General features: G+C 36.9%; 3 protein-coding genes across 4 annotated transcripts in view; 2 read left to right on the plus strand and 1 right to left on the minus strand.

Moving 5' to 3' along the window:
• Positions 1 to 2152, plus strand: part of LOC120489780 (uncharacterized) — a 5949-nt gene extending 3797 nt beyond the window's left edge. The window contains exons 4-6 of the mRNA XM_039686882.2: positions 937 to 988; positions 1105 to 1141; positions 1231 to 2152. Of these exons, the coding sequence (XP_039542816.2) occupies positions 937 to 988; positions 1105 to 1141; positions 1231 to 1294 (153 nt within the window). The 3' untranslated portion in view covers positions 1295 to 2152. The remainder of the gene's footprint in view (positions 1 to 936; positions 989 to 1104; positions 1142 to 1230) is intronic.
• Positions 2153 to 2870: 718 nt separating this feature from the next.
• Positions 2871 to 7512, plus strand: nosip (nitric oxide synthase interacting protein). Its single transcript, XM_039686880.2, has 10 exons — positions 2871 to 2919; positions 3160 to 3235; positions 3362 to 3467; positions 3630 to 3711; positions 3800 to 3935; positions 4840 to 4982; positions 5352 to 5468; positions 6856 to 6926; positions 7054 to 7162; positions 7245 to 7512. The coding sequence occupies exons 2-10, from the start codon at positions 3166 to 3168 to the stop codon at positions 7314 to 7316; spliced, it is 906 nt and encodes a 301-aa protein (XP_039542814.2). The 5' UTR covers positions 2871 to 2919; positions 3160 to 3165; the 3' UTR covers positions 7317 to 7512.
• Position 7513: 1 nt separating this feature from the next.
• Positions 7514 to 12306, minus strand: rcn3 (reticulocalbin 3, EF-hand calcium binding domain). 2 transcript variants are annotated; one of them, XM_039686877.2, is made up of 8 exons: positions 12183 to 12306; positions 11624 to 11845; positions 11343 to 11536; positions 10918 to 11090; positions 9997 to 10057; positions 9796 to 9887; positions 9605 to 9712; positions 7514 to 7688 (listed from the first exon to the last, which is right to left on the minus strand). In XM_039686877.2, exons 2-8 carry the CDS (start codon positions 11836 to 11838, stop codon positions 7584 to 7586), a joined length of 948 nt encoding a protein of 315 aa, XP_039542811.1. In that variant the 5' UTR covers positions 11839 to 11845; positions 12183 to 12306; the 3' UTR covers positions 7514 to 7583. The 2 variants fall into 2 exon arrangements, with proteins under 2 accessions (XP_039542811.1, XP_039542810.1); XM_039686876.2 differs by lacking the exon at positions 7514 to 7688 and adding an exon at positions 7886 to 9433.
• Positions 12307 to 16700: the final 4394 nt, after the last annotated feature.

The raw sequence follows: 16700 nt of genomic DNA on the forward strand, positions 1-16700 counted from the left end.
GATTTAAACGTATAGGCCTACCACCAAAATACAGCATCGAATTCACATAGCTGATTCAATGCTAATTGGTGGTTGTCTGAAGCTAAACCCTGTTCAAAAATAATTAATTGGTTGGTTAAACTTAAATTCAACAGATTAGTTCAATCAAATTAACTTTTATAAGTATTTATAACTTCTTTTGAGTTAAAAACTGACACATTTTAAGAAATCTGAATTGTTTCATTGTATTGAATTTTATGCACTTGTTTGTCATTTAGACAAACTTAAATTCAATTGAATGTAGGCTGGGATTTCTATTTCCCAGCATGCTTTGCCATGACACCTCCAAAGGGAGAGTACATGCTAAAATTACATGTTAAATGGGAGATTTTGTAGTGTTGTAGTGTTTAATGTTTTTCTATGCTACTTTAACTGAATTTCTGTTATGTTGGGTTTTTTGGTTTTTTGGGGGGGTTGCCATCATGGTGACAAGTGGAGCGTGAGCTTGATTTGAGAACAGAAATATCTCATTTAGTCATATTCATTCAGCTAATGTTACATGCAAGCAAGGCATTAAGTTACCAATTAACAAATTAGCATTAACCAAATTAGCTAGTAAAAACTAGCTAAGTTTCCACCACTAAAATTATTAGAATTGAAATTAGGGTGATAGCTGAACATAAATATTTCAACATATAAGTAGCCTAATTAAAATGTCTAAGCAAAGTAAACAACTGCCAGTTCTGCTTAGTTAAACTTTGAATTTCTTAAAAAAAAAAAAAAAAAAAAAAAACAACTGAAATTTTGTTTGAGTTTTGCTAAATAATTCAGGTTTACAGTGTGGATATTGATGGGGTTCTTTTCTCCTTAAAAATACACATAGGCTACTACACAATTATTTAAAAAATCATAGCATGACATTTTCAGGACATTTTAACTGTCTTTTTGTCTCTTCAGGACTGTGGAAAGTGCTATATCTGTCCTGTTTGTGAAACCGTCTGCCAGCCTGGTAAGAAAAACTTTTGACAATAATATGCACATTTTGGTTGTTTAGATTGTGGATAATTTGTGGATAAAGTCTGATTATGTTATGAACTCATTACGTATTTTAAATTTTCCTCAAAGGTGGTTTTGTTGACTCAGTTTCTGGATCCATCTATAAGTAAGATATTATTTTCCTGAAAATAAAGCTGCGATACAAGTTGTTATAATCATAATAATATAATGATGTTATCGCTTCTTTTTTTTCAGGACTGTCGCTGATGTCTTTAATGATGACGACGATGATGATGGTGATGATGACGATGACAACTAAACCCACTTCATACCACCTTGTGGCCAAAAGAGGAACGTGCATTTGGGCGTTGCGTTTCACAGATTTTATTTACATTGTAGCGTTATGTTCATTGTCGTTAAGTTATTTTTTTTCTCTTTTTGATGTAATCGCATCACACGCTACAGGTCAATACATACACGTGGAATTTAAATAATTTAATTACCTTAAATTAAGTTTATTTAATTGAATAACATGTTTCCCTTTTAAACAGTCTTGTATTAACATAAGTTATGAAATGAAATGTAATTGCAAACCTGTGTTGTTTTCACACTAGGATACTTATGGAATAAAATGATGGGACGTTTTATTTATGTGTATTAAAGTTCAAAAAATGATCCTTTAAATAGACTATAAAAAGTGAATTTTATATCACTGTCGACACCATAATGTATGTTTTTCACTTAGGCATAGCCTAGCTATTTGCTGTCAATCGTTCAGCTAACGAAACATGATTTCCAAACATGGGTTGTGATAATTATAGATATGAATTATCGCCTTAAATGGATAGGCTACCTCACCCAACTAAGTCTGTATCAGGTCGTAGGCTATGTCAAATTGTGCATTTTCTTCAGCAGAAAAACAAAAGGAAGTTCTGAACAGGAGAGGATTTTTAAATATTTGGATTTTATATATTTTGATAGAACTATATGACACGATTCAAGTGGATCAATATACAAATAGCAACGTACAAAAGCTAAAATGTTTGCCTGGCCATAGTCATAGGCCATAGTTCAAAACGATCATCAGCCACTGCCTAACTTAATTGAACTTCACACACAAATATCCGAGTGAGACTAGAGAATGTGAAACAGAGGCTAAGCAGCTAATTAAAGTAGCCTACACTAAAGACTCATTCACACCAAGAACGATTAGGCTATATTTGGGTCTACACACCAAGGGACGATAACGCTCTGGTTTCAGGTTTTCATAAGAGCGCGCTTGGTGGATTCTGATTGTCAGTCAGTGTGTAAAAACGTTCGTCAGCTTGAATAAAACGTTCTGAAAAGGATTCCTCTGCTCTGTATCATTATTGACAGAATCATTATTATAGGTAGATCACCTTATATATATATATATATATATATATATATATATATATATATATATATATATATATATATATATATATATATATATATATATGGGAGGCATACAGGGCATACAGGACTGAACAGCAGCTACAATAGGGAAACATGAGACAGGAATGTGCCCATATTATAGGGAAACATGTAGGCAATAATCTGAAGAGAGAGAAGTACGGGTAACAACTCTGTTACTTTGAGCAAAACCTGTTGAGTCTGTCTGGAACAGTCTAGCTACAACCAAAGCAGAGATAGAGTTTCTAGAAACACAACTAGCAAGAAGACTTAGTCCAATAATATTAATTATTATTAATAACATTTATTCATTTTTTTCTTCTGGGCTCTAGTCTGATCCTCTGGGATGTTAAAATTTAAATTATTTTTCACGTACCAATGTGATCACACCTCAGTCCAGTAGATGGCGGTAATGCACAAAGATTGCAGGCTGCCAAAATAAATAGACAGTTCACTGAAGAAGAAGAGCCATGCACACAGGTCACTTCCGGTTCACGATCGTAGGAGGTAAACAGCGACTTCTGCGCGTCTTAATACGATATTACGATATAAAGAACATATTGTGTTTGATTTATATGTGTGTTAGTTTAGTAACTTATACGACTATTATAGATTTCCTGATAACCTATCCTAATCTCTACCTTATTAAGCAATTATAAATCAGTGGGCCAACGTGTATTTATGTAAAACTGTGCATACATCTGGTCACTAAACTCACATTAACGATAGATTTTTGCTCTGTAAAAGACAAACATGACTCGACACGGTAAGAACTGCACAGCAGGAGCCGTTTACACTTATCATGAGAAGAGGAAAGACACCGGTAATAAACTCCTGCTCTTATTTATCTAACTTAATGTTTCTGTGGTGTTTTGTCTCTCTTATATACATACATTACATATGGTTAGTTACTGTAACAAATTGTGCATCTCTCTCTTGACTCCTCCAGCCGCTTCGGGTTATGGGACACAGAGTGTGCGTTTGGGGAAGGATGCGATCAAAGATTTCGACTGCTGCTGTCTCTCTTTGCAGCCCTGCAGGGACCCTGTTGTAACGTACATAAGAGACCCACTTTTACACGTATAATTGTATTGATGGTGAAATTGTCTTTGCATGCTGTTATATAAGTGTTTATGCTGCCTTAATTGTTTATGCTGGATGTTATTGGCCAATTGACATGTCAGCAGCTGGTGTTTGTTTATATTTGCTTACTGCAGTGAGGATGGGTACATATATGAAAAAGAAGCAATTCTGCAATACATCCTTCACCAGAAAACTGAAATTTCCAAGAAAATGAAGGTTTGGGTACTTTTTACATGTGTTTTGTTCCAAATGTAAATGTCTCTCTCTGTTTGCCTAACAGACGTGCATATATTTATAACCTCAGGCATATGAGAAGCAGAAACAGGCTTTGAAGAGTGAAGGCCAGCTGGAGTCCAAGTCTGAGGAGCGACAGAGAGCTGAGAAGTTCAGAGAGAGAGAGAACAACATCGTCTCCAAGCCAATCAACCCCTTCACTTCAGGTATGGAAATTGGAGGATAAGATTAAACCAAAGCAGTGGTTCTTTCGGCTTTAAATGAATCGTTAGAGTCAATGATTCATTTATAAATACAGCTACTTGCTTCGTTACTGAATGAATGACTCTCTGGCTCACTCATAAAAACAGTGGCTCTGTCGCCACCTATACCCTAATTCGCTGTTTCCTACATTTCTCCACTAATATAGTCCACTGAAAGGAGTGAATGAAAATGAGTGAGTGAAGTTGCCGCTTTTCCATAGTTATAATAATAATAATATAATAATAATAAGAATAATAATTTTAAACTTATTTTAAAAATTTATATCTATATGATTTTACGCTGTAGCCACATCTGACCATAGGCGTGACCGTCACAATGCATAATGGGTATTCTCTAGCTGTTGAGCATACATCGGTTGTACACTCATTATTGCGGTGCATTTTTTGGATTGAATGAGTGCACACAATAATGTCCACTATGGTTTTGGAGACCATTATAAATGGCTATCCCCTCAAATAGTGTTCTATTTAAGGCTATGAGGGTCGATTTCGGACACAGCCAGTGACTTGCCTCCAGCTTCTGCTGGTTTTTGTTTAATATTTAAAAGTGTCACTTTGTTTTTACCATCATTGCATATTTCTCTATTGAACATTTTTTATTATTTAAAACATTATTTATTTTATAAAGTTATTTATATAGAAAAACATGCATTTGAAAATCAATTTAGGAGGCAAAAATGGTGGAAAAAGTGTGAGTGCAGTCTAAGTGGAAGAGTGTATGCAGAAGGATGGTAAATGACTCGGGGGTACCCCACTCTTAAAAGTTTTGGAACCACTTTACTAAAGTATAACTATAAGATTGCACGTATTCCTGCTTGATTATGTATGTTAACTCGCTTCTCTTTAGGTAAATCTGAAGATGATGAAAGCCAGAAGGGCTCAACCAGTTCTGACACTTCAGCGGGGGAGTCCAGTTCTTCTTCAGCTCTGCCCAGCTTCTGGATCCCCAGCCTCACACCAGAGGCCAAGCCCACCTTGGTTAAAAAACCTGTAGGTTTCTAGATCTGTCAGTTTCCCCTCTCTGACAGCCACGTGTCCCTAACCTTGGGTCTTCTGTAGTCTCATATCATTCATGGAAGAACATTACATAAGAAATTGTAATACCCTGAAATCAGTTTGCATGCTTCTGCCAAATGTTCTTTTGGTCGGTCATGATGCCCTTGATTGGTTTGTGTGTGTTCACTGTGTGTTCACTAGCTTCTCGTAATGATTGTCCTCTTTCAAAGTTTATTACCCTGCATGAGACACTAGGCAGATCAACATGCTCTCAATTCAAGTTGTACACTTTACAAAGATATAAAGTACTCTTGACCCAATCTATCATCTTTAACTGTTTTTCCTCCTCTCCTGCTTTTTCAGTCAAAGACGGTGTTCTGCCCCATGTCAGGACGTCCTTTGAAGATGAGTGATTTGATTTCAGTGCGCTTCACTCCACTCGACCCCAGTCTGGACCGAGTGGCCCTCCTCACACGCCAAGTAAGATGGAAAATATTGTGATCTCTCACCTTTTCCTCTATTTCTCCTGAGCCACATCACTGTTCCTATTTAATGCTGCATAAACTGAAGTTTGGGGTCAGTAAGATTCATAAAATGTTTTTAAAGTATCCTTGGTTCAATAAGGCTGCATTTATTTAAAAAATGACTCCACCACTCCAGTCTTCAGTGTCACCTGATGCTCGAGAAATACTTTTAACACTAGAAGTGCCAGAATTCCAAAACTACTAGAACGGCCACGAACGGTCATTTTGACCGTTAAATTCAAAACAGTGTTTATTTCATTGACGAATAATTTTCATAATTTTATTTTCGTCAACCGCATTTTTTCAAAGACGAAAACGAGACGATAACTAAATAAAAACTAGGTTTGAATGACAAAAACTATGACGAAAATATTAGTGACGATATGCGAAGCGGTCAATAGGCTAAAAATAATAGGACAAGCAGAACTAGTGAACAGCACATGAAGCAAAACAAACAGCGCAGAACAGGGCAGCAGCGCTCACCAGGATCATCCGACATGAATGGATCATCTGGATCCGCCGTGTCTGATGATAGCAGCCGTCTCTTTTTCCTTGATGTGGACTCTGACTCTGAATCACTCTCTAATGATATATAGCCTATAGATAACGTATGTATTATAGATAACTGTAGTCTGGTTTTATTTGCTTATTTCTGATCAACAACTAATGTAGAAATTATTATATAGCAAACACCGCTACAGAGGTGACCGGACGGACCTTTCTGTTGACAGTTGAGAGAGACCAGATCAACTGCGGAATATTTAACAGAAAAATATCGCAAAATTCAGTGCGGTCAATATGACCGTCTATGGCCGAAATAGGTAAATATGTCCATTTTTTTTTTTTGCCTTACGTTTACGTAACTTAATTTATATGAAAAGCATTTTAAATGAAAATACAGACAATTTTAGGAAAAGTCAGGTACCAACAGGATTTTATTATTTTTTTCAACAAAGTTATTGTAGATATAAAATTCAAAACGGTCAAAATGACCGTTGTGGCCGTTCTAGTGTTAAAGACCCCTTCACTCTACAAGTGATATGATATCATTCATTTCAATGGGTAGCGGGCGATTTCCGGCGACATGCGCAACATCGACTGGTGGGGCGTGTCTGGCGACGCGAAAAAGTTGAGATCTGTTTAACAACTTATGCAAATGCAGAGCGACTTTCGGGATCGACAACCAATAGCAGTGAAGTCAGTGGAGCGCGTCACTCTTCAGTAAATTAAATATTCCATATTTCTATATTAAATATATTTATAAAAAATGACTGACTCCAAACTTTTGAACAGTAATGTATAATGATCATTTGAATTCAGAAAGTGTTTTAAATGATCCTCAGGACAGATACGTGTGTGCGGTAACCAAAGACACGCTTGGGAACTCGGTGCCCAGTGCAGTTCTCAGACCCTCGTGAGTTTGACTTTTACATTGTTTATTCAACAAGAATTGATCTGGCTTCATACCTTTTTATATATTTAGTCCTTCCTCTCACTTCTAGTTTCTCTCTTTTTTGTGTGTGTACTGTCTTTCCCTCAAGTGGAGCTGTAGTCACTATGGAGTGTGTGGAGAAGCTCATATTGAAAGACATGATTGATCCAGTGACTGGAGACAAACTGAAAGAGAAGGACATCATACCCCTGCAGAGGGTGTGTAAAAGAGAATTAGTGCTGAAGAAAATGTCACAAATGCAAAAAGTCAGTGTTTAAATGTCTCTCTGCTCATGGACAGGGTGGGACTGGCTTTGCGGGCTCAGGAGTGGATCTCAAAGCTAAAGAGGCCAGACCCGTTATGCAAGCATAAACGAGAGGATTGGACAACGCTTTGACCCTGTAAATATTATCATTCATTTTGAAGGACCTTTTCTCAAGTGCTTTTGGGTGAGGGGTAATTGAGTGGATGCTAAAAGTGTTTCTCTTTGCCCCTAAATATACTATCGTGTTCTGTGTACACTATATACGGCATGTTTTTCTTTTTAATAAATAATTCCTCTGACACACTTTAAAAGTCACATTTGTCTTATTTTAATAGTTTGAAAAAACATTCAGGCTTTCTGTGGTCATAACAGGGTTAAAGTTCATCATGATCTTCCACCAAGGTCCCAAAGTCAGTTATTGTGCTAACTTTAATGTAATCCATTCTATCCATGATCTCACTGATAGAGAGACGACCATCCTGAAAATGACAGCAAATGACACAGACAGAATTTGGAAAATGCAGAGAGGAAAAAATTATTTAGTTGGAAAGAGAGATTAAGATGTATTTAGATTAATAAAAATTATTTCCTAAGCTTTTGTGAGTAATAATTACACCTCCTATCAGAATACAATGCAATGTCTTTGTGAGAACATGTAAATTAAACCCCAGTCAAATTTTTTTTTAAACCAACATGGCTTTATTTAGAATTCACAGAGAGAAAAATGTTCCACCAATACAGTGTCAATCACTTTTGTCTCCTCCCAGACTGTAAAACGTGATCAGTTGAATAAGTGAGGAAACCCATTGCCTTAAAATTAAGTTAAAAACTTCATGCGTAATTGAAAAAATTAAGTTGTGAATTTGACAGTTCCACATAATTTAATTTGTTCAATTACACATGAAGTCGATTTACTTAAACCTATTGCCTTAATTATTTCTTAAGTCAACTGATCAGGTTTTACGGTGTACTTGCTGAATCCAACCCCTCTTTCCCTCCCTTTTTACTCTGGCTTCATTTCCTTATACCTCTTTTCATGCGAGTGGTATGTTGAATGTAAAATCACACACTACTAATGTGATAGTTTCTTTGTAACAGTCAAATCAGGCCTGTTACATTGAATACTGATGCAACTGGCCCCGTATTGAAGCCTCCGCTTCCGGCTCATGGGACCTTATTTCGGAAGAAAATATGCATGGTAGTCAATGGCGAGAGACAACCTATCTTTTTATTCCGTCTGAACTGTGGCCTGAATTACACATATGATGTTTGTCAATTTAAAAGACAATTCTGAAAGTCAAAAGCGTCACAGTTTGTCATAGAATAGAAGAGTAACATTTAGTTTTATGTGAAAATCACTCATTGGACTACATCTCCCAGGAAGCAAAACAACGAGCGAGATCCGCTGCTTGTGTGTCTGGTACAAAACACTCGGGTATGATGGCGTGACGTTACAATTATAATGTAAGACTATAGAAACAATGACAGACATTAGCCTCGGTAAAGTTAGCTTCAGTCATTGAGAGAAAATGTGCGCCTTTGGGGTTTGTAGTCTTTGTAATTACATATTTTCACAGTCTTATACCTCAACGGTTTTACATCAAATTGCGACTTTCTTTACTTTAAAATGTATCTTTTAAATCGACAAACATCATATGTGTAATTCAGGGCACAATTCAAACGACATCAAAATATTTGTTGTCTCTCGCCATTGACTGCCATACAATATTTTCGACCCATGGTGGTCGACCGGAAGGGGAGGGACTTAGCCTCTCTGTTCAGTGCTGAATTCCTGAGCATCTCTCAAGTGGAAGATGTATGTCTGTTTCATCACAATATAAGTAAGCTGGAGTGTCTGTTCATAAGGAGTGTGCTTGTTCATCATAATTACTTTGCAAAGGCTGAAATGTGTTTGGCAATAAATAAAATGTGTATCTGTCTCAGTAAGATTCTTATCTTCATTGATTCTGAAGCTTGAAGACTAACCCCTGAACTTTGACCCTGGAAATGTTCCTACCCAACAGCCAATGAAGACTCTTATTTTCATATTCAATTTCCTATCCTCTTACCTACACCCAAACGATAATGCCCTCCCCTATACCCAGATATGCTAGCATTAAAGCTCATCGTGTCTTTTAGTGAGATCCTCTCCGTAATTAGTCGCCTGGCTCCCAACAAACATGTTCCAGTTTTCCAGAATCTCCTCCTTTGTAATTTTCTCATCCTGGTTAGTCAATTATGAAGCGGTTGAAAGTCCATTGTGATTCATTGGTAGCAAATTAAAAGAAAGACAGAGGTAAAGATTAATTATATTAACAATTGATTGGTAATTATGCATTATTGCGAACTAAGGAAGCCACCCATACAGTATGTCGACCCAGTGGATGTCACTTACGTTGTCTTTATCAGTTTCGTGAATGAGATGCCGGGCTTCGTTGTCAGCATGGTCCACCTCTCCAGGGAGGATCCACTGAGATACTTCATCGGCATCAAGGACACCGTCCTAAAAAAACAAACCGTGAACCTTGAAAGAAAAGCCAGGAAACAGTCCAGGTGATGCTAATAGATGCCCTTCCCACTGCATACCTTATTCACGTCTCTGAACTCTGAGAAGTGTTTCTTTTCTGTTGTGACCCAATCTGGTTCATTTTCTCCATTTTCAGGGGTGAACATGTCCCCTAGGGTCAAAAGGAACACATGCAGTTATTTTCAATTTATATGACCACAAAATATCAGTTCTAATGTATGTTTTTTTTTTCCTCCCAGGAAAACACTGTAGAAATGTACCAATGTATTCCTGCAGATTAATCTTGCCATCACCATTCTTGTCAATGTCTTCAATTGTTTCCTGTAACATTGAGGGATAAATGTTTAGTGATCTATTCCATTGCTTCTCAGGTGGGTTGTTCTATTCTGACAGAGGATACATGTTAATGTTAAATAGCAAAACATAAGGGTGACACATAGACTGTAAAAAAATAGGGGTGACAGTATTTATGGTAATTCATCTGTTACTTGGCCATTTTTCCACAGCTTATGTCATGTTAATAATTTTGCATATTGTTGGCATATGGTAATATTAATACATTTCAATGTTTGAAAAAAATATTTGAAAAACATTTGTGTAGATTTAATTGCAACTTGTTCATCGTCAAGGCAAAATACCACAGGTGAATAGGGTAAAAATGTTAGTTAACAGACATCGCCATACTTCTCCTGTTGAATACTTACATTAACAACTGCAAAATTGGTTTGTATTACAAGTTTTCTAAAATGTTCTGTTTAAATATGCAAATGGAGCTTTATCTAATTATATACATACATTTCCAGGACAGATTTTTTTAATGAAGCTAAATTCAAAATTATTGTTTCATTTTGTTGACATTAGAGTTATTTATTCATGTTTTTGGAAATGTGAATTATACATTTACAAAAATAAATAAATATGTACTGTAATTGAAACCTTCAGATGCAAGTACATCAAGTGTAACAAAATAAACACTTAAATGTACATTTTGGATGTTTTCTTTCCACTAGTCTGAAATAAGACCCGTGGAAGTTATGGAAGCAAAAAATTGACCAGTCATTAAAAAAAAAAAAAAAAACATAATTTTTTTTCTCCCTGTATTGTGCTGTCTTGATGTCTGTCCCTCTTTCTGATTTCTCTATCATAATAATCATTGGTCCCTTCCTCCATTATCACCTCACCTGTATCACAATGTGTCTCATGTAGTCGAACTCCTCTGGATGGAGGAAGGCAGTGAACTCTTCTCTGGTAGCAACACCGTCCCCGTCCCGGTCTGCGGACTTGAACCGTCTCTCATCTCTAGTGAGCATGGCTTTGTAACTGCTTTTATCCTCCACATCATCAAACTCTACATCTGGAATACAGCAACATAGTACAAGTCAACCATTAATATTCTTTCCTTCTGCAGTATGTATGTCTAGTTTATGTTCATTTGCCCAACATTTTTTACCTGAAATAATAATTTATCCTAAATACAATTTATTTTTGCCAAGATGTTGCACTTTTGTTGCAGATAATGAATCTTTTGAACCCTCTTTTGAACATCAGTTCCTCACTAAACATGATTAGCTGCCACATTCAATTTCAAAGGATTTGTTTTAATTACCCATATAATATCCATATGTGGTGTTCTTGTACTCAATCCATCCAATCTTCCCATCCTTGTTCTGGTCGTATTCTTTCCAGTGCTTGTCCACGTTCTCCTCGATGTACCTCCTCTGCCTGTGCTTGATCCAGTGGTGTAGCTCAGCATGACTGACGAAACCATCCTTATCTGTGTCAATCTTATCCACAATCTTTCTGCATGGGGGAGAATATAAGAATAGTAAGACACATGCTAATATCATTCTGCTATTTTCTGTATCATTCTCACATATTTCATTTTACCCTAGTCTCTCTTTGCTCTCCTCAGGGCTTAGCTGGTCAAAGGTCTTGGCCTCCTCTTTTCCCAGGAAGGCCTCGTGGTCATACTGGAAACCATGGGCATCATCGTGAGCATGATCACTGAGGTCAGGCTTATGATGTACACGCTTCTCCTGTGCAGGCACAGCAACTGTGACCCCCCAAAACAGGGCAAGTATCCCCAAAAAGAGCAGCTGCATATTGTCCCTAAAGAGCGAAAAAGACTTTATTAATTATTTCTGACCTGAAAAAGTAAATTGCACACTAACACAAAAAGTCATTGTGCTTGGGAATGAAAATGTAACTTTATCTTCAATGGTCTCATTTAATTTTAAACTAAATTATACAGCATAGGTGTCTTATTTAAACTTTCAGAAGAAACAACTATTTTATTTTAAAGGATGATAATAACAAATAAATATATGTACAGCAGATAATGACTATTGAATGAACTGTACAAAAGCAATTGGCTTTAAAAACTACAAAAGTGCACTTTAATTTAAATGCAAAATGTTTTTCATCTTAAATTTTAGAAATGCCTTACCAAGCCTGCAGTGATTTCTGCTTGAGTACACCCTGAAGTTGAAGAGTAGCTTACGCGTTGGCACTGTTCTTTAAAATGCACGTAAAATTAGGCGGAGCAACGATGTTACGTGTACTCAAAATGTTTTATTGACGGGAAAAACAGCCAATCACAAGACCAAATTAGGCGGGGCCGAGGAGAATTCTAAGTTCTACTGGCTGCAAAACGCCACGTTGACACGCGAACGCACATTAGAGAGTCAGGCGCGTTTTGACAAACTGGAAAAAAGTTTTAGGACATATTTGACAGAAATATTGTGCAGATTGCGTTTGGACCGACACATAAAGTTACATGCATGTTAAATAAACTTTTACGTAACATGCAAACTGTTTTCGTGAAGTCTTTAAGGCGCAAGTTCATTCGGGTCAGTGGTCTTTTAAATTATTTACGTCTCATATAGGCTAAGTAGTAACATTTTAAATAGCTATTTTAAGAGTGCTGAGCGCCATGTCGTTTTGTAAAAACTTTTTTATGCGAGTTTTTAGGCTAATAGTTATTTCAGATTCAACCTCAAAACAGATTCTTCAGAATATTTTGGTCAGTTTGACATCAATGAGAATATATACAAAATGCAATGACATATACAACGTCAATAAAATAAAGACAACTGTTCCCTGGGAATCAAACTTAACCTTTGTTTTGCTATCGCCATGCTTTGCTAATAGAGCTAACATGTCCAAGGTACTTGAGCAGGCCTAGACAAATGCAAATATTTAAAACGTTTTCTTGGGAAAATTCTGCAATATAATAATAATTTGTTACGTTTATATAGCGCTTTTCTGGGTACTCTGGGCGCTTTACACGGAATGGGGAATCTTCTCAACCACCACCAATGTGCAGCATCCACCTGGATGAACATACGTGTTAAATTGAACTGATCTATAATAATATTGGTAGCTTAATGCATAATTAAATAAGCCAAAATATTTCCTAAACAAACAAGGGCCAGCATTCACTACTGTTTAAAGTTTTGGGGTCAGTAAGACTTTTTTCCCCTTTTTTCTAAAAAGAAATATTTTTCCATTTTTCCATTTTTTCAAATAAATGGAATTCTTTGAGGATCAAAGAAAAAATATTGCCATGCACAATGGATCATGTGTCAATGAAGACAGGAGTAATGGCTGCTGAAAATTCAACTTTGACATCACAGGAATAAATACAAATTTACAGCTAATTAAAAATAGAAAACAGTTTATACTTTATTTTTGATCAAACAAATGCAGCCATGGTAAGCATAAGACATTTCTTTCAAAACATTAGAAAATCTTACAGATCCCAAATTTTTGAATGGTAGTGCATATAACTTTATGATTAAGGGGGCTTGAATTCTGCAGAAACCAACATATCTTTCTGCTTACATTAGCATCCCATTTCTACATTAGCCTGCTTAAGAGACAATGAGTATACTTGCACTTATGGATGCTCTAAGACCAGTGCCACTTAGCTGTGTCTACTTATGCCTCCTTCAACTTTATCGCTCCTTATTCGGTTGTCTCTCGACCCCCCCATCCTCCCTCACATCTTTTTGCGCAACTTTTCACACCTGCCCTCTTTCTTTACCTCTTTGTCTCTCTGCAGACACACACACACAGCGCTTCGTCCCTCGGTCCTCACCCCTCTCTCTCTCTCTCTCTCTCTCTCTCTCTGTATGTGTGTGTCCCCTCTCTTCTCTCTTTTTGCCTGTGGCTGTGTGTCTAGTACCATGGAGCAATTGAAGGTGACAGGGCCAGAGAGAGAGGAGGGGAGAGGGAGGACGTGGTACTCTAGCCTGGGGGCAACAACACAGAGAGAGACAGACAGAGAGAGAGATGGTAAAGGAAATGGGAGGGCAGAGACGACAAAATAAGGAAGACGACAAGTGCTCTGGAACCAAACGGATGACACAGAGTGATGGAGAGTCTGTGGGCCTAATGAATTATTTGTAATTGATGCATTAACATCAGTGCCTCTGCCGGATTTTGGCGTCACACACTGGATGTCAAATACTACACTTACTCCGTCCTTTACCACATATACATGCACTCTCATACATGTACACGTGTTTTTTTTAAGAACTTGATGTTAATTTGTCCCGGCATTGTTGCTATGGTGACCTCTCTTCCCCCTCCCCCCCAGCAGAGAGAGAGAGGGTGACAGGGATGAACTAACAAGACACTGAAAAAATGTGCCCTGAAGGAGCGTACGCTCACACACCAGCACACATAATAAACGCGCACTCAACGTCACATTTGTGCAACACGCTGACACTAAATAATAGCAACATTTTATTAGGATCCGTTCTCATTTGCTTCATTTTTGTAACTATTTCAAAAAGTATGACCCACACGGAGAAAGATGCTCTTCGTCTCCCATTGTGTTTCAGTTCAAATCCTCCGTCTATTTGTCTTTTTCCATGAATCCTCTAAACGAGTGACAAAGAAGGGGGGAGGTGGATGAGAGAGGAAGAGAGCGGAGGGTTTTGTCAACCGGAAATAAATAAAGCTGGCACCCTCCTTCTCCTCCGCCTCCTCTGTCTCTCATCTTCGTGCCCTCCGTGTCCCCCTTCCTTGTTTTTTTTTTCTATAAGGATACATCCATGGCCTCGTTATGTCTTCCCTTTTTCTCTCTTTCTGTTTCAGTTCCTTCGCTATCATGCGTCGTGTAGCCTACTGCATGAAACTCCTTGTGTTTTTGTTCGTGCCGTGACAGTGTTTGTTAACCTGATGTTGCTTAAAGGGATAGTTCAACCCAAAAATGAACATTCTGACATCATTTACTCATGTCAATTCCAGGCCGGTTTGATGTTATTTCTTCTGGAACACAAAAGGAGATGTTTAGCAAAATGTTCAAGCTGCTCTTTTCCACACAATGAATGACAACCAGTGGGTGTCAAGCCCCCGAAAAGCAGCATAAAAGTAAGATAACGGTAGTTCACATGACTCTTGCACTATATTCCACTGATTACACATTATTTCATGGTGACAAACAATGTAACTACACAAATAAGCACTGAATAATATTAATAAACAATGTATTTGCACTCAAGTGGGAAGAGCATTTTAATAATCCATTCATTTTTCCACTGTAAAAAACAGTGGTCAAGATTCCAAGGTTATTTATGGGTTCATATAATGAGCCTTTAATTTTAAGAGTTTATTGGGATTAAGGTTAGGGTTAGTTTCTTGTAATAATGCATAATTTATTGTTGTTACTGTAGCATACATGTAATGTGTAACGTGTCACCATTCACTTTCATTTTATCAAAATGAGCCGTGTGAATATTCTGCTGAACTTGATGTTCCACAGAAGAAACAAAGTCACACAGGTTTGGAAAGAATGATGAAAATTCATATTTTAAGGTAAACATTTTTTAGTTTAAGTTTTAAATGATCTCTTTAATATGTGTGTACATCTGCTCCCATTTGTAAACTAATAATACCCTAGATTAAATAGAAGGAAAATAGCAGTGTCTCATAGGGTCCCCTTTGTCCAAGACAACATTCCCCCCACCTAGACTGATATGTACTTCTGTTGTAATAAAAATAAATAAACTCATGTCAGTGTAATTTTGTATGTTTTTTGTTATTATTATTCTTAGATTTTGTTATTATTAATACATTTGAATCATTTTAAACCTTTTTGGTGGCTTGTTGAGATACTGCCTTACAGTGCTACATCACAAGAAAACATATGCTTCATAATTCAAAGATCGGTCTAATACCCAAAAGACGAAAACAACACCTCTTTGATCCCTCTTACCTCAAGCATTTGAGGTCTCATATTTATTCGACTTTTCTCCTAAGTTGAACCTTTCATATTAACTAGCACCAAAATTGTCATGCTTGAATGTTGGATGAGTCTCCTTTATAAAAACGGCAAGTCTCTCTCTCTCTCTCTCTCTCTCTCTCTCTCTCTCTCTCTCTCTCTCTCTCTCTCTCTCTCTCTCTCTCTCTCTCTCTCTCTCTCTCTCTCAGTTTTTCTCTCGTATTTTAACGTGTCACAGGCTCTTTGGTTTTTAAAGTTAATCCAATAAAATATGCAAATATAGCATTGGGATTGTGACAAAGTGCAGTGGAGGGTAAACATGCTATATACACTCTGACGTCTGTGTGTGTGTGTATCAGAAAAGAGGCCCTTGCACGCAGGTCTGAAAGTGTCTTCTCATGTTTGCATGTAATCATACTAGCAAGTGTGAAGTTGTGTGAATTTGTTTTCTTCTCATGAGAGCGGCAGTGTCTTGATTTAAAATACAAGTATGTAAAGATCTGTTCATTGTGCACCAATGTCATTTTAAAGGCTGAAAAACGATACTAAAGTTAAAGTAATACTCCATATTATATGATGAGAACTACACATCTCACATACTTACCAAAGCTGAATTTATTTGATAAGAAACAGTAAAAACATTAATATTGAGGAAATATTATTACAGAAGTATTTTTTTCTATTTAAATGTTATTTATTCCTGTGATGGCATTTTCAGCATCATTAGTCTTCAGT

The sequence above is a fragment of the Pimephales promelas genome, chromosome 3 (assembly GCF_988280905.1).
Source record: "Pimephales promelas chromosome 3, fPimPro1.hap1.1, whole genome shotgun sequence".
In the NCBI taxonomy this organism is placed as follows: Eukaryota; Metazoa; Chordata; class Actinopteri; order Cypriniformes; family Leuciscidae; genus Pimephales; species Pimephales promelas.